This window comes from Callithrix jacchus, chromosome 6 (genome assembly GCF_049354715.1).
Source record: "Callithrix jacchus isolate 240 chromosome 6, calJac240_pri, whole genome shotgun sequence".
NCBI lineage: Eukaryota > Metazoa > Chordata > Mammalia > Primates > Cebidae > Callithrix > Callithrix jacchus.
Window position 1 is genome coordinate 89,607,947 of NC_133507.1, and position 27,191 is coordinate 89,635,137.

Sequence of the window (27,191 nt, forward strand, 5' to 3'; positions counted from 1 at the left end):
TTTACATTTAAAACATTCATGGTAAAATAAACTATAAATAAAAGATTATAGGATGATACTCACTTTATAAACTACAGTTTTATTTTCATTTTCTGGTTCAAGAGCATGCTCCTAGCTGGCAGATATACTGTCCAGTTTAAATCAAAGTGCTGAGTTGCAATGACATATTCTTGTAATGATTATTGAAATAGGCAACTTTTTCCGATGAAATAAGCTATAATATGGTGGTTTTACATGTTTTCATTTTTAAGAGAATAAATATATCAAATTATTGTGAAAGACAGGGACATGGCAAATGAGAACACTAAAGATCATTCATTTGTGACAATATTCATCCTTTAACCTTTTTCTTAGTAATATATTTATATTTACACACACGTATATTTCTAGTCAGTAAATTTGACAGTATTAATTATTTGGCCGTGTCAGGAGTTGGGCAGTAGTGACAGCAACGATGTTTATATTTTAATAATAAGGACAGAAGAGTAAATTATCCAAGATAAGAGCAGCCATTTAAAGTAATTTTTAAAATACTGGAAGATTATAATATATAGTGTGCTCACACTGGAGTAAAGTGCTAGTTTGTATATATTCATTTAATATGTAAAAAGTTGTTTAAGGAGTACATTGTAAAAGAATTTAGATTAATTGAAATCAAAGTTGAAGTTATATCATATTAATGCCAATACAGTAAATTATTTTTAAAATGTCAAAAATACTAACATTTAAAGGCATCAGAAACTTTTATTGTAGAATTAAAATTCTACAATAAGAAAAAGTTTAAAGCCTTACTTACAGTGGCTAAAATTTATGTCATTTTAAAAAAGGTACAAACTGCCTTTCACTTTTAATTTGTTATAAACATTGCTTTTCAGGTAGTGGATAGTTCTACAACATAATTTTAATGTTTATGTAATACTGCACTGTATGCATATAGATATTTTATTTAAATAATTATAATATGTACACATTTATTTTCCTTTATTTCAGAAATTATAGATATTGTAATTAACTTTCATATAACTAGTTATTTTCACAGCCTGGATATAATGATAGATGTAGCATTTCTAGGTCAAATAGTTTACACAATTTTAAGGCTTTACATCAATCCTCTTTTGCTCTCTGGGTCACTATAATTTTTCTGTTATTTAACGAAAGCAATACTATTCCTTCTTATTCTCTCTCCATTTGAAATACCTGGTTAGACTTGAAATATCTAGAGAAACATCTGGTTCTTTTTTCTTTTAAAATTCAGAATGTTATGAATGTCAGAACCTTCTCTATCATGACTCCCATCTTCTAAGACTGTTTCCCGATTTTTGGATTCCTCCAAAAACTAAAACCCAAAATCTGAACACAATAGTAAAGACATATTTAGAACAAGATCTACTGAAGTTAATATTTCCTAAGCACTATTATAGATGAAATTTGGTCACCAGGAACAGATAGAATAGTTATTCTATCTGTCTTATTCTGGTTTTCTCAAGTAATGAACAGAAGTGTCTGATATAAAAATACATACGACCTGAAGAAAAAACAGGATTGGCAACAAAATCTAAGATGGGAAATTATAGACTGGTGTCAGGGAGGAAAATCTTTTCCTCTGTTCTCTTAGGTTCAATGTCTAGTGGCCTATGAGTTAAACTAACAAAAGATACATTGGCAGGAGAAAAGGCATATGACTTTTATTAATATTTTATGTGTATAGAATTCATAGAAAATAAGTAAATCTCCAAGAAGTAATTAGGCCTGTGGCTTAAATACTGTTTTAACAAAGGAAAGGGGATTTGGGCTTCAAAGGATGACCATTGTGGGAAAGTGAATAAGAAATATATGGAGGAAATTAGTGGAAGATAAGGGTTATTTTAGTAACGTTTTTTTATGCACACTCATCTCAGTGCCTACCATCAGGGAATGAGTCATTCTCCTTTTCCTGGTATGGTAAAGAGAACATTTACACAAGGAAAATTTATGCCACCTTCAGAAAGGGAAATTTATGCCCTACTTTTAGTTAGAAAAAAAGGAAGGCAGAGAATTCTTCCTGCATTTGCTGATTCTCAACTGCCTTCAGCTCAAAATAATTCTTTTACCAAAGTGGCATATTTTGGGAGGCATATTCTGATTTCCTTCGATGGCTCTGTTCGTAGAGAGAGAACTGGAAGGTCTCATACAAGGCAATCTACAAGGCAGCTCTAAGAAACTTAGCAGTAAAATTGTGAACAGTTGGCTCTGACTGACTCATTGTCCATTATGGCTCCTTCTGCCCCCTTTGGAAATGGCTAGAAGTTATTAAAAAATTACTAAAAATACAGACATAGTACTTGGCTGAATTTAAAGAAGTATAACCCAAGAGTGCAGAGATTGCTATTCAATCAGGATGAAATAACATCATATTAATTAATGTTTACATTACTTTGATTCCAAGTCATAACCTGACTAGAATGCCAGAAACGCTAATCTTCTCTTCTTTTCAATTTAATTTGATTTAAAATTTTTTTTTTAGAGACAGGGACTCACTCTGTCAGCCAGGCTGGAGTGCAGTGGTGAGATCCTGGCTCACTGCAACCTCAACAGCATGGGCTCAGATGATTCTCCTACCTCAGTGTCTTGAGTAGCTTGGATTTCAGGGGTGCACCATTAAGCCCAGCTAATTTTAAAAAATTTTTATAGAGACAGGGTCTTGCTTTTTTGCCTAGGCTGGACTCAAACTTCTGGGCTCAAGTGATCCTCCTTCCTTGGCCTTCAAAAATGCTGGGATTACAGGTGTGAGCCATTGCCTTGGCCCAATCTTTTCTTTAAGTAACTTACCTCAGATATTTTGCAGGGTGATCAAAATTGCTTACCTTGATTTAAAATTGATCTTCCCATTGCTTACAATCTCCAAGAGGAAACTAAGGCTACATCCTGAAGGAAATCTTAATCCCTGACCTTCAGGTGCTCCCTCCTCCAGACAGGCCTTGCTACCTAGTAGAAGTCTTACACCCAACCTCAGAAATGTCCCCAGTTACTAAGGCTGACAGAAGGAGCAGTACAAGGCTGCTCTGGGTTTGCTGCTGAAACTCAATGTCAGTAGCTCAAAGTGCCATTGCTACTGGAGGAAAAAGTGAGGAAGTTCTGTTCTCCAGTGTCATACTTATTTAAGGATATCAAAATGAAACTAAAGAGAAAATTCAAGAAACAGCTGCCCAGGCTGTAGCAGATAATAACTCTTGGTGGTCAGCTTTTCCATTATTTATCTCTCTCTTATTTACATGTAACGTTTTTGCCCAAAGCATGCCCTGGGCACCACAGTGACTAAATAGGGGGTGTATCCAGTATTAGCCCCATTTTTTTCCACACCAGAATTTCCACGAGAATATTGAGCAGTAATTCATCATTATATTTCTATGTTATACCTTTGCAGGGAGTTGAAGATAGAGGTGAAAAAGACCACTCAAATTCCTGCCTTCATGGAGGCTGCATTTAGTTGGGGTAGATAGTAAATGTATACGTATATACAAAAATGTCATATAGAAAAAAAATGATGTGAAATGAAATAAGATAGCTTCCCAGAGGCTTTTGCTGAGAAGGTGCTATTTGAGCATAGAACTGGATGACAAGAAAGATCAGCCTTGTGAAAATTTCTAAGGAAGCACTTACAAGGCAGATAAAATAGCAAATAAAAAGTCCTGAAAGCTAGATTGTGCTTGGCATGTCCCAGCTGGTGTAACTGTAGCTAAAGTGGCAGGAGCTTAATTCAGAAAAGAGGAGGGTCAAGGGAGAAAGGTCCTGAACAATGTACCCGCTATAGGAGATAAAACCTTAGTTCTTCACTCTCATAGCCAGTTGAAGGGTTAAACAGAGGAGTTATAGAAGCTAGTTTATATTTTAAAAGGAGTACTCAGAGAGATTCAAGATGGCTGATTACTAGCAGCTCAGGATTGTAGCTCCAGTGAAAGCCCAGAGAAGGAGAGGATGCCACACTTTCAGATGAATTTTTTTGCTCACGGACCAGGAGATTCCCAGTGGAGGAGCCCCATGGGTCACCAGCGTGACTCTTGTGGCTGGCATGGGGCGGCAGTTCTTGGTACAGAGTAAATGGGACTGCGTCCCCTTTTGGTTGATGTTTGGAGCTCTGGGAAGGCAGAGTCACCTATTCAACGGATTGAAAAAGGGACTCGAGAAGGAAGCCAGACCAGAGACTCCCGGGCAGAAAAGCACCACGAATCTTAATGCTGCCGTTTTAGCCGGCGCAGTGGGTTGCTCAGATTCCAGCACTGGGAATCAACAAGGTGGACGTCCACTCAGAGACCTAATTTGAAAGCCAGTAATTACAAAGACGACAGGTGGATAAATTTACAATGATGGGAAGAAACCAGCATAAAAAGGCTGAGAATACCCAAAATCAGAATGCCTCTCCCTCCACAGGGAATTACAGTTCCTCATCAACAAGGGAACAAGGCCTGATTGAGAATGAGTGCATTCCAGTAACAGAATTAGGCTTCAGAAGGTGGATAATAAGAAACTTCTGTGAGTTAAAAGAACATATTCTAGCCCAATGTAAAGAAACTAAGAACGTTGAAAAAAGGTTTGACGAAATCCTGATGAGAATAGACAATCTAGAGAGGAATATAAGTGAATTAATGGAATTGAAGAATACGAGAACTCCATGAAGTATGCACAGGTTTTAACAGTTGAATTGATCAAGCAGAAGAAAGGATATCAGAGGTGGAAGACCAACTTAATGAATTGAAACAAGAAGACAAGATTAGAGAAGAAAGAGTAAAAAGGAATGAGCAAAGTCTCCAAGAAATATGGGACTATGTGAAAAGGCCTAATTTACGTTTGATAGGTGTACCTGAATGTCATGAAGAGATGAATCCAGGCTGGAAAATACTCTTCAGGATATTATTCAGGAAAACTTTCCTAACCTAGTAAGGCAGGGCAATACTCAACTCCAGGTAATACAGAGAACACCACAAAGATATTCCTCAAGTAGAGCAACCCCAAGGCACATAATCGTTAGATTCACCAGGGTTGAAATAAAGAAGAAAATTTTAAGGGCAGCCAGAGAGAAAGGTCAGGTTACCCATAAAGGGAAGCCTATCAGACTCACAGCAGATCTCTCAGCAGAAACCCTACAAACCAGAAGAGAGTGGGGGGGGGGGGTCAATATTCAATATCTTCAAAGAAAAGAATTTTCAACCCAGAATCTCATGTCCAGCCAAATTTAGCTTCATAAATGAAGGAAAAATAAAATTTTGTCCGAACAAGCAAGCACTCAGAGATTTCATCACCACCAGGCCTGCTTTACAAGAGCTTCTGAAAGAAGCACTATACACAGAAAGGAACAACCAGTATCAGTCATCCCAAAAACTTACTAAAAGGTAAAGAGTATCTCCATAATGAAGAATCTATATCAACTAATGGGCAAAATAGCCAGCAAGCATTAAACGACAATATTAAACTCACAAATGTCAATATTAATCCTAAATTGAAATGGATTAAATGCCCCAATCAAAGACACAGACGGGCTAATTGAATAAAAAGTCAAAACACATCGGTGTGCTGTATCCAGATCCATCTCACAAGCAAGGACACACAAATACTCCAAACAAAGGGTTGGTGGAAACTTACCAATCAAATGGAGAGCAGGAAAAAAAAACAAAACAGGAGTTGTAACTTTCCTCTCTGACAAAATAGACTCTAATAGTAACAAAGACTAAAGGAAACAAAGAAGGACATTACATAATGGTAAAAGGATCAATGCAACAACAGGAGTCAATGATCATAAATATATATGCACCCAATATAAGGAGCACCCAGATACATAAGACAAGTTCTTAATGACTTATAAAGAGACCTGGACCACCGCACAATAAAAGCGGGAGACTTTGACACCACATTGTTAATATTTGATGGATCAACAAGATAGAAAATTAACAGAGACATCTATGATTTGAACTCAGACCTGGAACAAGTAAACTCAGTGAATATTTATAGAATTCTTCACCCAGGTTCACAGAACATACATTTTTCTCAGTATCACATTACACCTATTGTGAAAGTGACCACATAATTGGAAGTAAATCACTCTTCAGCATTTGCACAGCATTTCACAGACTTAAATGAAATATTGATTGGCTGTTTGTTATTTTCTTCCCTTATTCCTTCCTGTCTCCACTGTTAAGCACAATTATTGGCATAAAAGAGGTTTTTAATACTTATTTTTAGATTGCATTCTAGCCTGGGCAATAGAGCAAGATTCCTGTTCTCTCTCCGCTTTCTCTTTCTCTTTCTTTCTTTCAAAATAAATAAATAAATGAATAAAATAAAAGGAGTACTCAGCATTGTGTGCCAGTTGGACTATGGGGGAGCACTTTAGGCATTCAGAGGAGAGACTATGGCGGCTTGGAGTAGTGTAATGTCACTGGCAATAGAAGGCACTGAGACCCAGATAAGTAATTTGGAGGTAGGTAGTTGGAATATATTGTTAGGGTGCTATTCAGACCCCTGCTTCAATGTAGGGTGAATTTTTTCTCAGTGGCTCTCATTTTGCTTCTCAGACTGAACCTGGAAAATGTCTCACTCTTGTTAATATTTTCTACAGTACTCTATTCTGCCCTGAATAAATAAGTTGATATAAGGAAGTATATTAGTCTCCTAGGGCTGCCATAACAGAATACTACAGATTTTTTTTTTTTATATAGAGTTTTGCTGTTGTTGCCCAGGTTGGAGTGTAATGGTGCAATCTCATCCCAGTGCAATGGTGCAATCTCATCCCACTGCAACCTCTGCCTCCAGAATGAGTGTCTTAAACAATAGACATTATTTTTCACAGCTCTGGAGGCTTAGAAATCCAAAATCAAAGTGTTAGCAGGTTTGGTTTCTTCTGAGGTCTCCATAGCTAGCAGATGGCCACCTTCTTGCTGTATCCTCACAGGGTCTTTTCTCTCTGTGTGCACATTCCTGTGATCTCTTTCCTGTTGGACTAGGATCAAACCATATGACCTCATTCAACGGAATTATCTCTTTTAAGACTAGATCCTGAAATATAGTCACATTGAGGATAGAGCTTCAACATATACATTTTTAGGAGCTGCAATAAAGTCTTAACAAGGAGGGATATCACCTAATCTAACACTCTTTAGACCTTGCTTAAGCAGAGCCTTATTAAAAAAGGGACAAATAATTCATTTTTTTCTCAAACTGAGCATATGTAAATGTCAAAAATTTTTTTTAACATTCTTAATTTCAGTCCTTACACAAATACAGAGGTTCTAATATTTTATTGCTTCTACTCTAATATCATTTTGTGTAAACTGGAGACCACTGCATTACATGGATGGCCATGAGACCTTGCAAGTGATTACTATAGGTACTTTAAATTATTATTTTTTTTTTTGCCACCAATAGTAATTACACTATTAATCTCAACCAGCATCTATGCAAATTCATGTCCTTAGACACAAAGTAGTGGTGTAAAATTATAGAAAAGTTGTACAAATTCATTCATGATTCTGATAAAATAATTCCACACACATTCTTATTGATAGTGGATGGAAATATTTCTCTGAGTTATTTATGTAGCAGAATCGGTATAGTCATATGTAAGTTTTAGGCTTTTTTTGTTGACTCCTTCATTTGTTTATTCCATATAGCTGCCAATTATTGTGCTTAGCATTTGAATCATTTGGCTAAATAATTTACATATGAAATTAATATGGTGGAGTGTTTCTCATTTTACATATTAGGGGACTAATATTAAAATTTAAGTAAGTTACTCAAAATCATCCAGAGTGTCGTGGCCAATTATCACACCAGGTTTTGTGCTTCCAAACTGCATTACCTTACCGAATGTAACTTTCAAGCAACCTTGAAAACCACCTGTGTGCCTGGTTTTGGAGTATGAGTAGAAGATAAAAGAAGTAATAAGACATAGCTTCTGCCCTGAAGAATCTTATTTTAGGTCAAGTGTGGTAACACCACATGTGTAATCGCAACTATTTGGGAGGCCAGGGCAGGAAGATTACTTGAGGCCACTAGTTCAAAACAAGCCTGGGCAATATAATGAGACCCTGATCCCACAAAAATAAAAAATAAAAAAGATATTAACCGATCATGGTGGTGTATGCCTGTAGTTCATTACTCAGGAGGCTGAGCTAGGAGGATTGCTTGATCTCAGGAGCTTGATGCTACAGTGAGCCCTGATCAGATTACTTAATTCTGGCTTGAGGAACCTGTCTCCAAAAAGAAAAAAAATTTTATTTTTTAAACAAGAAGATAGACATGTAAATAAATAAAGTGCTTTAAGACAGTTAATGCTATGATATTATGTACAGACCACAAACCACAAGGGATGAGGTGAATTCTTCTACCTCTTGGGGACTAGTAAACTTTCCAAATAAAGGTACCATTTGAGCTGAATCTGGAGATATGGGTCCATTATTCAGATAACAGGAGTAGAAGTGAACATAGCAGTGGAGGGAAAGATTCCAGATAGAAGACGTAAATTGAAGTCAGCACAAGAAGGCACAGAGATGCTTGGGATTTATTTTTTTGGAAAATAGAAATACTATCAACCCTATATTAATCCATTACCTGGGTAGTCGAAAATAGGAGGAGGGCACAGATAAAATGTAGCTCAGACCCACTTAATTATAATTTGTGATTTAAGATGGATATTTACTAGAAGTGTATTAAATTAAAATGTTTAGTTTGCTCTGTTAGCTGAGTAGTTCTTTTCTTCTTCCCCACTCTACTCTTTCTCTTCTTCCTTTTTTAAATGAAAACAATTTTAGAAACATCGGTTTTCACTGAATGAATTATACATTTTATTTTCTAAATATCCCAGCAAGCACTTATTCAGAGCTGCCTTGTTTTTGTCAGCTAACTTCTTGCTCTCACTGTCATTCTCCCCTTTACAATGCACAAATACTAGTTCGCTGGCAACAGTCAAGCCATCAGCTTGGACATTAAATTACCTGCCACTCTCCAGTTTTTCTGTATAACCCCAGACTGCCCCCTTAACTCTCCATGAGGCAAATCTCTCAATATAACAATAAATGGAAAGAGTTTCCGGCCATATCTGTCAGTTCAAGGTTACAAAGGCTTGAAAGCAAATTCTGGGCATTGTTCTTCGATGCTCTCCATCCTCCCTTCACTGTCCTCTATATTTTCTGCTTAAGAAAAAAACATCTTGGGAAAAGGCATGGAAAAGAGACTTCTATTCTGTCACTGCCACAAGAAAGAGATTTTTGCACAGAGCTCCAGACAAACTGCAGAGAGCTGCTCCCACACAGAAGAGAAGCTAATAGACTAACAGACTGCTGTAAGCAAACATATCCGCCTCTGGGATTGTCCAGGTGGAGGGGCGTTCCTGATTTGCAATAGGTACAGTGTAAAAATATAATGGCTCCTACATAATTATAAATAATAAATTCATTCTGATATGTAGATATTTCTCTCATTCACAATAGTTTTAATTATTTTTCTTACAAATATGATGCCTTTTGGTTATTCCATGTTTTGCTGTAACTTGGTTAATCTATCTCTGGAAAATTGTAAGTTGACTGAAATTCAGTATTCCTGGAACACAGAGCACTTGGGGCAGCAACAGATCTGTAGATGGAAAATTAAACAGGCATCTAATCTTGGATGGCCTTTGTGCCATGCCTTTGGCAGGGGGAAGCCATTGGAGAATTTTAAGCTGCAGAGTGACACTCTCACATTTGCATTTTTAGAATGATCACTCCAGTATTCCCTCAGCAATGGCAGTCAGGAGAAGAGAAGTGATGAGACCCTGAGCTAAGCAGTTTCTGTGGGGAAGATGAGGAAGTAAAGCTTTCCTGAGACAATGAGGACAAATAGTTAAGTGGGCAGTTTAGTGCAGGGTCTAGGAGAGGGAATAGAGGCGGGGAGAAAGCAAACAATGACTGGCCTGGCCCCTGATGACTGCGTGGGTACCATTTACTGAGAAAAGTCTACTGGGAAAGACTCACAATTGGGGAAAAAAAATTAAATTTGATTTTGCTAATGTAAAGTTGAGGAGACTTTGTTGTATTTAGGTACAAATATCTACTATATAGTTCGATACATAAAAAGGATAGTTAGGGATAACATTGAGATTTGAGAGCTGTTGGGGTGATAAGGGGCGTAGTTAGTCAAGTCACAAGTGAGAATTCTCCCCACCCTTCTCTTCCCAAATTCCCAGGGTGTCTTTTGATATTTGTGATATTGATTTTGATATTGTAAAGAATACATTTATTTCTTTAAAGTTGTGAATATTATTTGACATAATACTATGGAATCTCAATATATGGCTCTTCCCTCAACATGCATTTTTCTTGAAGTTCTCTGATTTTCTGCTTCCATATGCCAGCTTGCTCTCTAGATTTGCTGCTGTCTTGCTTGGGTCTCTAATCATTGTCACGTTGGAAGGTTCTCTTTTGCCAATCTCTCAATTTTCTATTTGTCAAATACTCTTTTCCAGTTTACTCTGATTTAGTCAAGTACAGCTTCCAACAGCTTTCTGAGAAAGGAGCTTGTGAAGCAAATTTATCAAAGACAGTGCTGTCTTTTATGTTTACATTTGATTAATTGGTATGGAAATCCAGATTGGAAATAATTTGGTATCAAATCTTCCCAGACATTCTTGTCTTCTCAATAATAAGGTGAAGTTGAGAAGTCCAATGCTATTATGCTATTATGTCTTTTGATCATTACTCTCTCATTCAGAAACTTTTAGAATCTTTTTTCCCCCTTTATTATTCTGGCATTTCATGACAATGTGTGTCTGTTTTGCTGGGAACTTATTTGGCTGTTTCAATCTAAACACTGATGCCCTTCAGTTCTGAAAAATAACATCAAATTATTTTTAACTGATTTTTTAAATTTGTTTTACAATAATCTCTTAAGGTCATATAATTTAGAAGGTAAACTTTCATTTTCTATTTTTTTATTTATTACCTTCAAAAAATTTTTTTTGAGGATTTGTTCAACTTTAAACTTTCTATCAACATTTTAAATTCAGCTATACCCCTTTTAATTTCTGAGTTCAAATTTTTTCTTTTTAACCCTTTCTTCATTATAACCTCCTTTTGTTTCATGCATGTCATTTCTGTACTCTCTGAGAATATCCATTTGTTTTCATTTTATTCCATTTTGTTTTCTATTTTTCTTGCTGATTCTGTTTCTTCTAATTTTTTTTTCTGTTTATTCAGTTTGATTTCTTGCTCATGGTATAGTCATTCTTTAATTATCTGATGTTTCTGGGCTGTGTCTTAATTTTTCTAAAGATCATCAGAAATTCTGAGTTTGAGCAGCAGGCCTTATGTAATGATAAACATCTTCAAAAATAGCCGCCCTGAGCCTTTATTTTGTGTGTGTGTGTGAGAAGGCAGACTACTTCAATTATCTCTTTCTTCAAAGCGTTGGTCAAGACAGTTTTCCCTAACAGGGAAACTTTTCAATATCTCATATGGGGCATATAAAGCTGGATGTGAGCTTCCTCAAAAGTCGGCACTGCGGTCAAACTTAGCAGTTAGGTCTGTGGTTCTTAACCCTATTTGCATATTATAATGGGAGATTTGAAAAAGTCTTGTGTTCATGACATAGGCCAAAACAATTCAGTGACAATCTCTAGGGGTGGCACCTAGACATTTTTAAAAAAGGCTTCCAGGTGATTCTAATGTTCGTCTCAGGTGAAGACCCACGGGGCAAGCAGCATCAGCATATTTGCATCACCTGAGAACTTTTCATAAATGCAAAGTTTTGGTCCCCACCCTTGAACTATTAAATCATACAATCCAGGTTGGGACCCAGAAATCCATGGTTTAAGTTGCTTTCCACATAATTCTAATTCATGCTGAAATTTGAGAACTTCTGGAGATGATCACGTAATCCTTTATCTCTGTATCCTTCTCTGTCAGCATTTTGGATGAATTTCTGATCTTTCACCAGGCTTGAGGAACAGCACTCTCTTGGCAGTGTACTCTGGGTTCTAATCACCTTTTTTTTTTTTTTTTTTTTTGAGACAGAGTCTCTCTCTGTTGCCAGGCACCAGGCTGTAGTGCAGGGGTGCGATCTTGGCTCACTGCAACCTCCGCCTCCCCGGTTCAAGCAATTCTCCTGCCTCAGCCTCCCAGGTAGCTGGGACTACAGGTGCACGCCACCGCGCCCAGCTGATTTTTTTTGTATTTTCAGTAGAGACAGGGTTTCACCATATTGGCCAGGATAGTCTCGATCTCTTGACTTTGTGATCCGCCCGACTCTGCCTCCCTGGGATTACAGGCTTGAGCCACAGCACCTGGCTCTAACCACTTTTTTAGTAGACTAAAGCAATCCTCCTATTTTCAATTGCATCTATCTCCCTATTTTTAGGCACTTTAAGGCCCACAATTTCTAACCTAGTCTGAGCTTTTGTAGTACAAATTAGCTGGCATCTGACCTCCTCCTATTGCAGGTCTAGACTCTAATTTTATCTATTAAATAATCACCAATTATAATCTACTTTCAATCCACTTCTGTTTTTATTGCCATGGTCTCCTCTCCTATACCTTGTCTGTGTAGGTTTATTCATTTTTAATTGTTTTCTAATAAATTTTGGTTTGCCATGAGAGAAGAAAGATAATAAAATTACCAGATAAAATGTAAGACATCCAGTTAAAATTTAATTCCAAATAAATAACAGATTTTTTTGGTATGTTCTAATAAATTATTCTGCATTTATCTGAAATGCAAATGTAACTAGGCATGTTTTCTATTTTAAGTCTGAAGGGCTGATTTTTGACAAAAATCTAATTTTAAGTAATGGATCTCAGTAGTTCTGGTATAGGGTAGTAAAAATACATATTCAGAAGAAGTTATTAGTTTTAATGATACATCTAAAGAGGTAAAGCATTATCAAAATTTAATAATCATCAGTCTAAAATACCATAACTGAAATATGTATTACAACTGCCTTTATTTTGGGCTGAAACTTTAATTCAATTTATGTTCATTAAGTTATGTTTACACTGCATAGTAAAGTGTTATTAGGTCCAATGGGAGACTATTTTAGAGATGACAGTGTAGTGGAAAGAGCATTGGAATTCCAGTAATGCTGACCTGGAGTTAATAACACACACTCCTGCTGTGTGACCTTCAGGAAGGTCACCTTTTGATTTTCCATTTGCTTATTTTGAACAGAATGTGTGTTAACACATTCTATCACTTTTATGACAATGAAACAAGACAATCGTATTTACTCAATTTAGAGCCTCTCAAAGGGACTGGAACTTGGTAGGTAAGTGCTTGGTAAATATTATTTTCCTTCTCTCTCTTTTTTGGAGAAGATTTTGGAGACTGTATGGTATATGCTAATTATTAATATTAACATAGTTAACTTTTTTTTTTTTGAGGCATAGTTTTGCTCTTGTTACCCAGGCTGGAGGGCAATGGCGTGATCTTGGCTCACCACAGCCTCCACCTCCTGGGATCAGGCAATTCTCCTGCCTCAGCCTCCCGAGTAGCTGGGATTACAGGCACGCGCCGCCATGCCCAGCTAATTTTTGTATTTTTAGTAGAGACAGGGTTTCACCATGTTGACCAGTATGGTCTCGATCTCTTGACCTCGTGATCCACCCGCCTCGGCCTCCCAAGGTGCTGGGATTATAGACATGAGCCACAACGCCCAGTCTTTTTATAAATATTAAAATATTTCATGAGTTCCTTTAATATCTCTGTTAGTGAATGTATTATTTTGCTAGGGATGTTGTGACAAAGTCCCACAGACTGGATGACTTGAGAGAAATTGATTTTCTAGCATTTCTGGAGGTGAGGATCTGAGATCAAGGTGTTGTCAGGGCTGGATTGTTCTAAGATCACTCTCCCTATTTGTAGATGACTGTCTTCTTTCTGTGGTTTCACATGGCCTTTCCTCAGTGCATATCTGTGTCCCAATGTCCTCTTCCTATAAGAAAACCAGTCACATTGGATTAGGGTCCATCCTAATGGAGCCTCGTTTAGAATTAATTCTTAAATACTTTTTAAAAGAATTTCTCTCTCTAAATACAGTCTCAGTCTGAAATACTGGTATTTAAAAATTCAGCGTATTAATTTTGGGTGGGAGTCACAGTTTAGCCCATAACCATGAAGTAGATTTACTTATTGTTACAACTTAACCACTACCCTATTATATTAGCTCCCTGCTTACATACAGCTTAAGCAAGCAGCATTTGAATTTCAATAATTTCTGAAGATTCTAACATCTTCATTAAAATAACAGTATGAGACAAAAAAAAAAGTGAAATGAACAAATGTGATTCCAAGTAATAATTATGCAGTGAAAAACAAAGTTTAAAAGAATGCAAAACACTGTGAAGAATATAAAGAATTACAAGACAGGATTCTTGTTCTCAAAAGCTCTCATCCCTGAAAAAGCCATCAAAATTAGTACAAGTGAAACAATAAGGAAAACAACCATTAAATACAAAATCATGTGATTATGTTTGTAGAGCAGCCTTAGAATCAGGGAGAAGGAAGCATCAGTGTGGGCTGTGCTAGTCTGAAATACTTTACTGAGAATGAGGCTATACTTGTGCATTGAAAGTTGAATATAGTGGAGTTATGTGCAGACACATGTATGAAAACTGTCATAAATAAGAATTGGACCATGCCTATTTTCTTCATAGCACCAAAGAAGTCTTCCCTTATTTATTTTCTATTGGTTTATTTATTATGTCTGTCTCTATTACTAGAATATGAGGTCTGTAATAGAAGAGATTTTACTAGTCTTATCTCCTGTCATTTATTCATCATCTGGAATCATACTTTACAAATAATACATGCTCAATATTAATTGAATAAACGGATTAATGCATATTGTAAGATGATAAGACTGCAATTGAAAAGGAGTCTCAGAAGGTGGAATAAATTTGATTATGTAGGGCTTTAAAAATCTGATAGAGAATTTTAACTCTGAAGCTGTATATAATGAGGAGGCTTTGAAGAACCTTAAGCAAGAATCATGGATGATGAAAGTTAAGCTTTTAGATGACTGCAACAACCTGGAATAATTTTTCCAGGATACTTGGGGTCTTAGATTCACACTGGTCATTCTTAAGATACCTGTTGTCTGAGTCCTACTGGTGCTTTCTGAGCACAAGCTTCTTTTGTTATGGTCTTCAAGGCTGTGGCTCTTTGTTTTCTGCTCCTTTATCCATTTATTTCCTGTCTCTGTACCATGCCATCTGAATCCAATTGATCAAGCTCAGAAACTTTGCATGTGAACAGGGTGTGGTTTTGTGCTACTCTTAGAAGCCCTACCCACCCAAAACTATAATCCAGAACTAGGTTTCATGGATACCTCTACAGGGAGCCACAAAAGGGTAAGTCTGGCATTTTACATGTTGCCTGTAGAAATTAGTATTCTTCATGGCCAAAGGGTGTGGTAAACAACCACAGTGTCTGCCACAGGTTGGCTACCTTCTAGTGGGCAAGGAAGAAAAATTTTTTTCTAATTTTTTTTTCTAGTCTACTGTAACAATAAAAATAATGCAATCAGAAACAATTTTTTTTTATTATCTTGCCATAGAGATGTGTTAAAATGTTCAGTTTTAAGTGAATGCAACCCTGGGCCATAATAAATTACTTAGCTGATGGAAATGGAGAATTTGCAGAGAGATAATATCTTGTGAATTCATCTACCCACATAGCTCTCTTTAGCTTTAATGTGTATAGTTTCTACTCAAGACCCACTGGGTCTGATTATGTGAATAAGAAGGGAATGTCTTCATTTCCTGAGTGGCCCATTCAGGTGAGGTGGTCCAAATAAAAACTTTCCTGTGTTACAGAGTTATACTCTTAGTCTCACTCAATCATCCATGCCCTCACGGTGAGGGGCTTTGGCCTAGGAGACAGAAATGGAACACTTTGATTTGGACTTTAACAATGGTCTTTTTCTTTAGTCAGACAGCCCAGTAGGCTCTCAATTCTATACTTCAGGTAAAGTCCTTTTGTTAATTTTTGATTTTGCCCATAATTTTTGATTTAATATTTTTGTAAATTTTATTTCTGGAGTAATATACACATAATTACAACATAAATAATACAGAAGAGATTCTTATCAATAACAATGTCTGACACTCTAATCTGTCTATCCCCAGTCCTACTTCTCAGGGACAGATCTCTTATAGCTGCCTGTTATTAGTTGTGGTTGTACTATTTTCTTTCTTTCCTTCCTCCCTTACTTTCTTTCGTTCTTCCTTCTTCCTTTCTTTTTCTTTTCCTGGAGTTCTTACTCCCAGAGTCTTCTGTTCCCATGATCCAATATAGACAGCTTCTTATGCTCGCCTCATAGCATTTATTCTGGGGCCTTCCTTTGCCATCTGGCTTTGTTCAGTTTCCTGTTTTTTAGATTCCTTCTCATTATCTTGACTTATTTTCTCATTTTTTTTTCCAGCTTAACTTTCAGTTTCTGTTTAAGAAAGAGTTCATGGGAGGTAAATTTATGATATAACTGCTACACGCATACACAAACACAATCACAAACACACACACACACACACACACACACACACTTTTACAGTTAATTAATAGTTTACTATAGAGTTCTAGGTTTTGTAATTTCCCCTAATAATTTCCCAGGCATTTCTACACTGTTTTCCAGTTTCTATAATGGTGAAGAGAAGTTTAGCATGATGGTTAGCAAAGAAGGACTAAGTAATTCTTGTAAGTGACTTACCTTTTTTCTTATCTCCAAACTTTTAAAAAAGATATGTTTTTAAGCAGAGTGTTCTGAAACGCCACATGCATCTATTCGTTTTCTCTATTCTCTTTGCTGGTGAATCACTTGAAGCTGTGGTTCTCAAACTTTTTGGTTGCATGACCTTTTTATAGTCTTACAAGTTATTGAGATCCCTAAGAGCTCTTTTGATGTGGGTTATACATAACAATATTGAATATGAAACCTGAAAAAATTTAAAAATATTTATTACAAATTTACTTAAACATTACAAAATAAACACATTGTTTATATGTTATATTTTAATATTAATAGTTATATTTTCTTAATTAGCAAGGAGAGTGGCCATGTTCTACATTTTGCAAATTTACTTAATGTCTTACAATATAGCCGAATTTTTATATCTGCTTCAGGAGATGTTGTGTAGGTTCAGATATATGCCATTAGCATAAAGAGGATTATTTTAAAAGCTTTTTCAAATTATATGAACATTCTTCTTTTTAAACTATGTAAAAACTTAACAAGTATTAGTTTCTTAACAGTGAATAGCAAAAACCATGTTACTAAATTTGTATTTTTGCTCATATTAAAATTTATTGGCCTAATTTTCACTATAAGTTAATCATTTTCTATGCATGATTTTGGCTCAGCTTGCATTGTTCATTTGAAAAATATTTCTTTCTTATGTTATGTATATCTTCCTAGTGTTGTATATTTCATTATACCATATTGAAAAAAATTAGATTCATGAATATTGTCACAAATCTTGTTAGAAAAAATTTTAGGTTTTAGGAAATTGTCTAACTTACAGTATTGATAGAAGTTTTGCAACACTCTAATCTTCATTTGAAAGCTTTAATTTTATCATTGGAAAGAAACTGCATTAGCTTTTTTTTATGTGACAGGATTTTCTTATTCATTTTTGAGTAAACATCTTCTAAATATTTAAGTCTGAATAGCCGTAGTCTGTCAGTCATTCTTCAAAGGTAAATTGATGTTCTATGAAAAAAGTAGCTAATTGCTTTTGCAGCTCAAGCAATCGCATAAGTCGGTCCCTCCAGACAGCTGTATGTTGGTATGCAGCAGAAGGGCTTTATGCACATTTCTCATTTCGTGACTTAATATTAAAACGTCATGTCCTAAAGAGTCAAGCTTTAATAAAATTAATAGTTTTTGTTGGTCAGTTAAGGTAATTTTTAAGTAAAACTGGCATATTTTCCCCTGTGAGTGCATGGCAGTAGTGAATTCAGTAATACCTAACAGGATGATGCTACTGGCTATAGGGCTTTTAAAACAAATGTTCTACTAATCTTTCTTTTTTTTTCCCTACCATTTTCTAGGGTTGCTTTGGTTCTTTTTCTCTATGTTGTAAAAAGTTTCCACCACCACATTTTCTGATGATTCTATTAAAAAATATTTTTTGGTAAATGTTTTAATCTCTAAAGACTTCTTTTGTAATTGTTCATTTTTTATACCATCTTTTACTTTCGTGAGTGACCTATGTACTAGAATCTCTTGAATATGTTTATTAGATTTTTCATAATTAAAAAAATCAAAAAAAATTTTTCTAAATTACTACTTGTGCACCTATGTTTATCTTAGTGTTTATTTTTCATTGTGCTCATTTTTCCCATTGAGCTTGAGATCCTCGATTTCCTCTGTTGGTTAACAAAGAAGGACTGTGTGTCTTTCATGAATGTCTCTTACCTTTATGAAAATAGAACTCTTTTCATTTGGTGTCTTTCTTCGGGAGAGCTCTGAAAGGAACTGGACCCTGTGACATGCAGGTTTAGTTTTAGGAAGGACCTAGGGGTCAGGATTTGATTTCCACAAGTGCCAGAATGTAGAGAACCATGTTGCATGGCACCAGCTTTAATATTCAAAACCTCTTCACTGAGTATCTTAGAAAAGAGCAGTGGCTACTTATCTGAGACTTTCTATCAGCTCTCAGCCCTCTGTGAACTAAGGACAAAGAGCTAAGGAGATGTAGGTGGTATTAAATATAAAAATATCTCTATTTAATCACCCAAATAGAGTTAAATAACCTTATTTTAACTTGTAGGTAGAAAATTGATTTGTGGTCTCAATTTGTGGCCATTAATTCTATTCTTATTGAAAAGGCTGAATTGTTCAAATCCTTTAAAATTATAACTTTATTTTAAATTGCTGCATTGCCTTAAATGTTTTTAATGCTCTTATGCCGTCTTGGAAAGAACACAAATTTTCTAGATAGGAGGACCAAATGTGTAAATTTCATTAAGTTACTTCGTCTTTATTGGGTCTCAGATTCTTTATAAAATGAAATGAGAATAGTTTCCTTATAGTATTGCTTTCATAATTTGAAGTAATATGATCATGAAAGTATAGTTTTTCACTAGAATGCTAGCTTCCTGAGAGGAAGATCTCTCTCTTCTTTTTAAAAAAAATATCTGTGGCACACTAGCTTCTCTGGTATCTAATGATCACTCAGCAGGTGGTAACAGTGTAAATTAATACAGTGTTGGAAAATGGGTCATTAGAAGATATAGAGAAGGTTAATATAATTGTTAAGAGACCAGTAATGGAGAGCGCAAATGATTAAAAGCTTATATGCTTTTATAAATAGAAAAGTGTGAGAACAATGTATGTTTTATAATTGTTCTTTAGATGTTTTGTTAGATTTTGCCATTTATTTACAAATATGTATAGTACAAAACTACGTGATCATGTTTAAGTATGTAAATAATAAAATCTGGTTTTATATTAATTTGAAATATGCTTTTGTTTACAGCTATATAATACTTAAAAATTATGTAAAATACAAGAATATTATATTTTTTTCTAATAAAAAGATAAATTGAGGAATCTAATTGTAGAGGAGGAGGAAAATTTGAACAATAAAATGTCACTCTGAGCTACATTTTAAAATGTAACAGTGATTTTACTGTTTCCCTTAGAAACAGAGTTTGGAAATGTAACAAAAGAAATCAGAAAGTATTATAGTTTAGTAGGTATTTATTATTATTTAATAAGACTATACTTTCCTTTAAAAAAAGCTTTCCTTTTTATAGATAAGAAATTGTGGTGGGCAGACCAAAACTTAGCTCAGCTGGGAACCTGCAGCAAAAGAGATGGAAGAAACCCCACCATCCTAAGAAATAAGACTTCTGGGGTAGTTCATATGAAAGTATATGATAAAGAAGCACAGCAAGGTAAGTCACACTAATGAATTTGTGCCAGGTTTTGAATACATAATGTGCCCTTTTTCTACTAGCTCCTCAATTCAACAATAGAATATTTCTGTTATTGCTTTTAATTAAAAAAGAGAAAAAAGGAAAATGTTGCTTAAAACTGTAGGCCTGTATACACCTTTAACATAAGTGTATAATAAGCTTTGAAAACCTTAGCAAAACTACTATAGGAATTTTAATTTGTCAGGTCTTCGAAGAGGTATTATCCCATTCTTGACTAAAAAAAAAAAATACAAGAATAGGAAAATATGTCCTGGCAAAAATATATGCAATGTATGGTTAAGCCCAGAAACTGAATGCACTAGGGTACTTCAAATGGACTACATCAACAAAATAATTCCCTATCCAAAAGCAAGACATTGTTTGGCTCTAAGCATTTTACTTTTTTGTTTTGCTTGTCCAAATTGTGTGCAGTGAAATGGAGTGAGAGAACTAACAGATGGTTTACATAGGTAGACTTGTCACACTGCCAAAATGGCAAATGGATTAGAGATGGCAGCCAGTACAGCCCTACACCTGCTAGTCCTTTCATACCTTTTGCTTCATACTCCATGACATTAGCAGAATTCTCTTTATAAAAAATAAGAAAAAAAGTCTTTTTCTGTACTCTACTTTCATACGTTAATCTCTTCCATGAAAATCCTTAACTTCACATACTTTTCTTAGGAAAAGCTTTCCAGAATGATTTTGAAACTAAGAGAGGGGTTTTCATCTGAAGGATTTGGGGTGTGTTCAGCAAAGCAGAGAAGAGTAGGAGGAGTAACAGAAAACCAAGGGGATCGCTATTTCTGAAGATAGGTGAAACAATCAAGCAAGCGGAATTTACTGGACATACCAGTTGACAACTCTACCTGCACATCAGGAGATAAGATGGAGATCAGATTAGGGTTTGCCTTCCTTGTACAGGGAATGGGTCACATTCGTTTGAAATCTTCACATGCCCCAGGTAGAGGAAAACAGATTTCTTATTCATTAAAAAATTTAATAATTTTAGAAGAAAAGAATTGCTTTAAACATTTATCTAAAGTATTAAGTTCCTTTTATGGTTGAGAATTAATGAATGTTTGTACATTTACATATACAGAATGTATATGCACCCAAGAGAATGTATATACATATGTATACATACATATGTAATCTGAGAATATATATAATACCCAAATGGTTACATACAAATCTATTTGTTCTCTGAATTTTTTGCGTTATGGCCATAATAATAAACTGGGTCATTTTCACTAGTAATTCAGTAATAAAACTTTTTCTGTATGAAAATAAATCGTACTGACATTTAAGTCAAGGGTAATAGATTATGTAATTGAGAATAAAATATTGGTACTCAGTAAATAAAACATTGAGACTTGTTTCAGATTTTCAATAGAATATAATTTTGTGTAAAAACTCACAGTACTATTATAAATCTTAGTGCATAACACATACCTATGAGATTGTATCTGAAAACCTAATATTAGAATATATGAGAAAGAGAGGGAGGGTGGGTGAGAGAGAGAGAATTTCCAAACAAAGCATTTAAGAAAAAATTAGACACTCTTTAAATCTGTGAACAAGCATATGCTTTGTTTGAAGCTGTAAATTAATATGTCAGATTTTGTAGATATAATTCCAGTGAAGTTTCTAGGAGGAAAAAATTATTATATGACTCTCAGCACACTTTACTCTTGTTAACAAGATTTTCCTCATCTTTTAAAGATTTGATTCTATAGGCATAATTGGTTGTTCTATGCTTTGTGAAAGTATGGCCGAACAGACAAGGACCTCTAGCACTTAGAAATCAATGGTATAATATGACTAAGCTTAAAATTTAAGCAGTGAAAATACCATCTTTACTAGAAGAATATACTGATTAAAGCATCTGTATTAAAAACAATCCTATTAACAGAATTACTGTAAGTAGTTTAAAAGCTTCATTAGCATGAAATGTGACCAATTTAGGACTCCTTAAGGTGTTAACATTATTACCTATTTGAATTTCATAGTATGATTAGTGATTTCATATAAAATTTTTGACATAGATCACTGGAGAGTTGAGACTTCTTGTTAGTCAAGTGGACTTTCTAGCTCCTCTAGAGAGATTTGGGACATGAGGTTTCAACATCAATATTATTATAAAATATTTAGCCATGCTAGTATTTATAATTTGATAGATAACATAAATTTAAACATAAGACATAAATATTTCACATAAATTATTACTTTTAAATTTCACTATATTTTCTATTTTATATTTAACAGAAAAAAGAAACTTATTGTAAATAAGAATGCATTTCACAATTTTTTTACTTTTTCTATCCTTCACTATTTCTTCTTAGAGACTAAACAAAGAATATATGAAATGTATGTCATATATCCTTATATGACATACATTTAGTCAATATTAGTGTGTAATGTAATTGTTGAAATATATCAATTTTATTATTTATCAAAAATATAGTTCTCTATATATCTGAACAATTTGTCTGAAATATTATATACAATATTTATATATGGCTATTTTTGCAATTATATTAAAAATATACAGTCCCAGAAGCTCCTTTTTTCCATATATTTTTCTATTATCAAAGCACAAATTCTCTTATTTTTGCAAGTTCATTCTCCTTCCTAAGCTATTGCTCTTTACTTTTGTTTTTTTTTTTTTGTTCTTATTTTGTTGTTTTTTTTTTGAGACAGTCTTGCTCTGTCACACAGGCTGTATGTAGTGCAGTGGTATAATTGCTGCAACCTCTGCCTCCAGGGTTCAAGTGATTCTCCTGTCTCAGCCTCCCGTGTAGTTAGGATTACAGGTGTATGCCACTACACCTGGCTAATTTTTGCATTTTTAGTAGAAATGGGGTTTCAAGACAGGCTGGTTTCAGAACTCATGGCCTCAGATCTGCCTGTCTTGACATCCCAAAGTGCTGAGATTACAGGCGTGAGCCACCGCACCTAGCCTCTTCAATTTCCTTATTTCTCTTTCTCTCCAAGTGTTGTTCTTTCAGGCTTTATAGTTAGGTATCATCTGCCCATCTCTCCCCAGCCTTTCAGTCTTGGTAGTTAAAATTCCCCTGCATCTAAATACGTCTCTCTAAAAGACTGGCATTACATTAATATATCCATGCTTTCTGCAAACTGAAATATATATATGGTCAGTATAGAATTATTATAAATTTAGGCTGGGCGTGGTGACTCATGCCTGTAATCCCAGCACTTTGGTAGGCTGAGGCAGGCAGATCACTGGAGGTCAGGAGATCGAGACCAGCCTGGTCAACATGGTGAAACCCCATCTCTACTAAAGAATACAAATATTAGCTGGGCATGGGGGCAGGAACCTGAAATCCTAGCTACCTGGGAGGCTGAGGCAGGAGAATCTCTTGAACCCAGGAGGTGGAGGTTGCAGTGAGCTGAGATTGTACCGCTGCACTCCAGCATGGGTGACAGAGTGAGATTCTGTCTAAAAAAAAAAAAAGAAATTATTATAAATCTATAAATATAATTGTTTCATTATTTGAAAATGACAGAAATGAAATTTCATTTTAAAATGTAAGTCAGCTTGGAAAAAATGTGGGAATGAATCAGTTAATTTTTATTAGTTTATATAAGATAAACATAATCATTTAAAAAGTTCTGGGCCGTTATATGGCCATACATAAAATGAACTTCAGCAATGGCTGAACTGGTGGCTACAGGACATGAGCAGAGAAAGTGGTAGATCTCCTGACAAGAAATCATCAAGTTTGAGAGTATTTCACACCTCAACAACGACAGAACTCATGGCAGTTTCGATTGAACAGTTAAGTCCCATCAGACTATCTTGAATTCAGAAGATGAGAAATAATGAGCTGCATTGGTATTTTGAAATTTCCATAGAGGACTATTGATATAGAGCTTTCATCATGCTTTGTAATTCTCACTGGATTTATTGCATTTCATATCAGTGCTTGAACATCCAGTAAATGGCATTGCGTGCTTTAGAATAATAAAAATGTTGTAAAAATGAGATATTTAATGAACTTTCCGAGTAAGATTGTAAATTACTTAACTTTACACTACCAGCATTAATTAGCACATTGGGCCTAGTAAATTCAATGAGACATTTTTAGTAGGGATTCTAGAATGTCTACCTGTGAATACCTGACTAATATTTGTCATTGTTACTGTACAGAAATAAGAGGAATTAACATGCCAATTAATTAGATGACTCTTATGGCTGTGTTTTTTATATATTTTTGGAGAATTATGTTCCTATGAATGGGAAAATTTATTTCTTTGCTTTAAAAAATTATTTGATTACCTATATACACACATACCTTCTTTCTTTTAGAAGCATAATGTTTTAGGGGTTAATAATAATTTAACAGCTATTTATGTGACACATTTGGATAAAATATCCTTGCAAAGGAAATAATTGTAGAGTTGAAGTTAACTTTAAAAATCAGAAGAGCAAAAGGTTTTGGTTTCTCTGATCTCAAAATATTACAAAGGTCTATGATAATATTTATGACAAACCAGTTTCCTTTTGCTTTTCTGTAACTATTAATCTTCTCATGTATCTCTGTTGACTCTTCTGAAAGGGCAAAATTCAACCATAATTTCTTACTTTCAATTATTCAAGAGAATAAAATGCAATCCTAACCAATATGAAACAGCTGCATTTAGAAATCAATAGCATACATATTTGTCAAATTATTGATATTAAATAAAACTTTATTTTTTATAATTGCATAAAAGAAATGTTTGTTTTTATTTTATGCAGGTAGCAATTCCTGCCAACTAAATAATGGTGGATGCTCTCAACTCTGTTTACCAACATCTGAAACTACAAGGACTTGTATGTGTACAGTGGGATATTATCTCCAAAAGAACCGCATGTCATGTCAAGGTATGAGTTCATAAAAAAAACCTTACCTCTGGTTCATTTACTTCATTCATCATTACATACCATGCAGATTTTAAGCAACCAAAATCAGTTAGATACCAGAAAAAATACTAACTAGTTGTTAGAAAATGATATACTGTTTAGTCTCATGTATGTAAGATTTTAATGTATTTGAAATATTAAAAATATCATTTTCTGCCTTATGAGAGATTCTAATTTTTTAGTAATTTTAGTCACTGCACTTTATTATCAAAACTTTAACCAAATCTAGTAGAAGCTACCTTCAACTTGAATAGGCAAAAGTTATAGTAAAAAGCAGTGCTTGACTGAGCTGGAATTAATGTAGAGTTTGAACGAAGTAATGTTTACTTTAGACCACTTTAGAGAAAGCACTAGAGAGAATGTCTTACATTCTCTGTAAGAGAGCTGTTATCTAAGAGGTTTGTCTTCCTCTTCCTTGTTTTGCAGTCTCTAGTTCTATTAGTCCCAAAGACCTTTGGTCCTAGAATGATCTTTTATATCTAATGATCATAGCTTAATTTTATCTTTAAATGCTCCAATTTTATTTGAGAAATATATATACATATGTTAGTTTTATCATTTATTTGATTTTATGATATATATTATATATATCAATCTTATTTGAGAAATACATATATACACACATATATATGTTAGTATTATCAATTATTTGTTTTTAAATCCAATATTTATATGATACTTATGTTCATGACACTGTTCTAAGCACCTTATACATATTAATTCACTTAATCCTCATAACCTCATGAGGTAGGTCTCTTATTATCCCCATTTGAGAAGTGAGGAAACTGAGGCACAGAGAAGTTAAGCAACTTACTCAGGTTACATGGCTAGAAAGTAGCAGAAGCAGATTTAAATCTAGGCATTCTAGTTTTAATAAGAAAAAATATGTATATATATATTTTATAATATATTGGAAAAATATATAAGCATTAGCATGTGTACTTTTGGTAGTTAGCTTAATATTTATGTGCCTATTTTAGGACAGGCCTTTGGTACCAGAGAAGTAAGATTTTATAGCTAATGAAGCCCTTGATGTATTCTTATTATGGCAAGGATTTGTGAAGAATAACTTCATAAATTTCTTAATTTAAAAAATCCAAATGTCTATTAAAATATCAATGATATAGTCATCTTAAATCAGGTTTATTATCATATACAAGCAAAGAGATATTTGGACTTTAAAGAAGAGGGAGTACCTTTTGTTTGTGAGATGATTTAGGCTTCCAAGAATTATCCAACTCAGTGCTTATGAAAGTTTGGGGCCTGTACCAGCATCGTCATCACCAACTGGGAGATTTTTAGAAATGTAAATAATCAGGCCCCTGGGATGGAGCCCACTAATTTATTTAAAAAAATTCCTGTTTTAACCAATCTAATGCATAATCAAGTTTGAGAACAATAAATCTACCTACCATTCATTAGTCAGGAAGTGTAACGTACAATAATTTTTTAAAAGGCTAGGAATACACTTATTAACATAAATTAAGATTATTAAAAATAATACCGGCCGGGCGCGGTGGCTCAAGCCTGTAATCCCAGCACTTTGGGAGGCTGAGGCGGGTGGATCACGAGGTCAAGAGATCGAGACCATCCTGGTCAACATGGTGAAACCCCGTCTCTACTAAAAATTACAAAAAATTAGCTGGGCATGGTGGCGCGTGCCTGTAATCCCAGCTACTCAGGAGGCTGAGGCAGGAGAATTGCCTGAACCCAGGGGGCGGAGGTTGCGGTGAGCCGAGATTGCGCCATTGCACTCCAGCCTGGGTAACAAGAGCGAAACTCCGTCTCAAAAAATAAATAAATAAATAAATAAATAATACCAATGAAATTATTTTTTTATCTTAAATATTCATTCTTGGCTTTCCTTCCCCACTTATCCCCTGCCCTGCATTTAGGTGTAGAATCATTTCTTATGTACTCTGTTCATGAAGGAATCAGGGGAATACCTCTTGAACCAAGTGACAAAATGGATGCTTTGATGCCTATATCAGGAACTTCATTTGCTGTGGGAATAGATTTCCATGCAGGTAAACAGCTTTTTATTCATAATTTATGTTGAATGTATTGACTTGATTTGTTAAACATGATGGAAATATAACCATTTCCTCTGTACTTTAATAGTCAAGATGAGAAATAAAAAAGCAGCAAATAGATAAATTTTAAAGCCAATCATAAATTGTTCTAAATATATAATGTGTGAAAAAAATCAAGTAAAACTGTTCTAAAGTATAGCATTTGAATTGCAGTTGAGATTCAACATACCATGATTGGCATTTGATTGCTTATTTTTATTTCTCTTCTTTATTCAAACACTTTATTTTTATCTAGTTATAAATATATAGGTATA

General features: G+C 34.7%; 1 protein-coding gene across 4 annotated transcripts in view; it reads left to right on the top strand.

The window, feature by feature from the left end:
• LRP1B (LDL receptor related protein 1B) overlaps positions 1–27,191 on the top strand; it is a 1,941,900-nt gene that overhangs the window by 1,372,407 nt on the left and 542,302 nt on the right. For all 4 annotated transcript variants that reach the window (XR_013518953.1, XM_078327882.1, XM_078327883.1 and 1 more), the window contains exons 33-35: positions 19,753–19,893; positions 24,680–24,805; positions 26,740–26,871. Coding sequence is in view for 3 of the 4 variants with exons in the window: in XM_078327882.1 (XP_078184008.1) it covers positions 19,753–19,893; positions 24,680–24,805; positions 26,740–26,871 (399 nt within the window). In the remaining variant the exon portion in view is untranslated. The remainder of the gene's footprint in view (positions 1–19,752; positions 19,894–24,679; positions 24,806–26,739; positions 26,872–27,191) is intronic.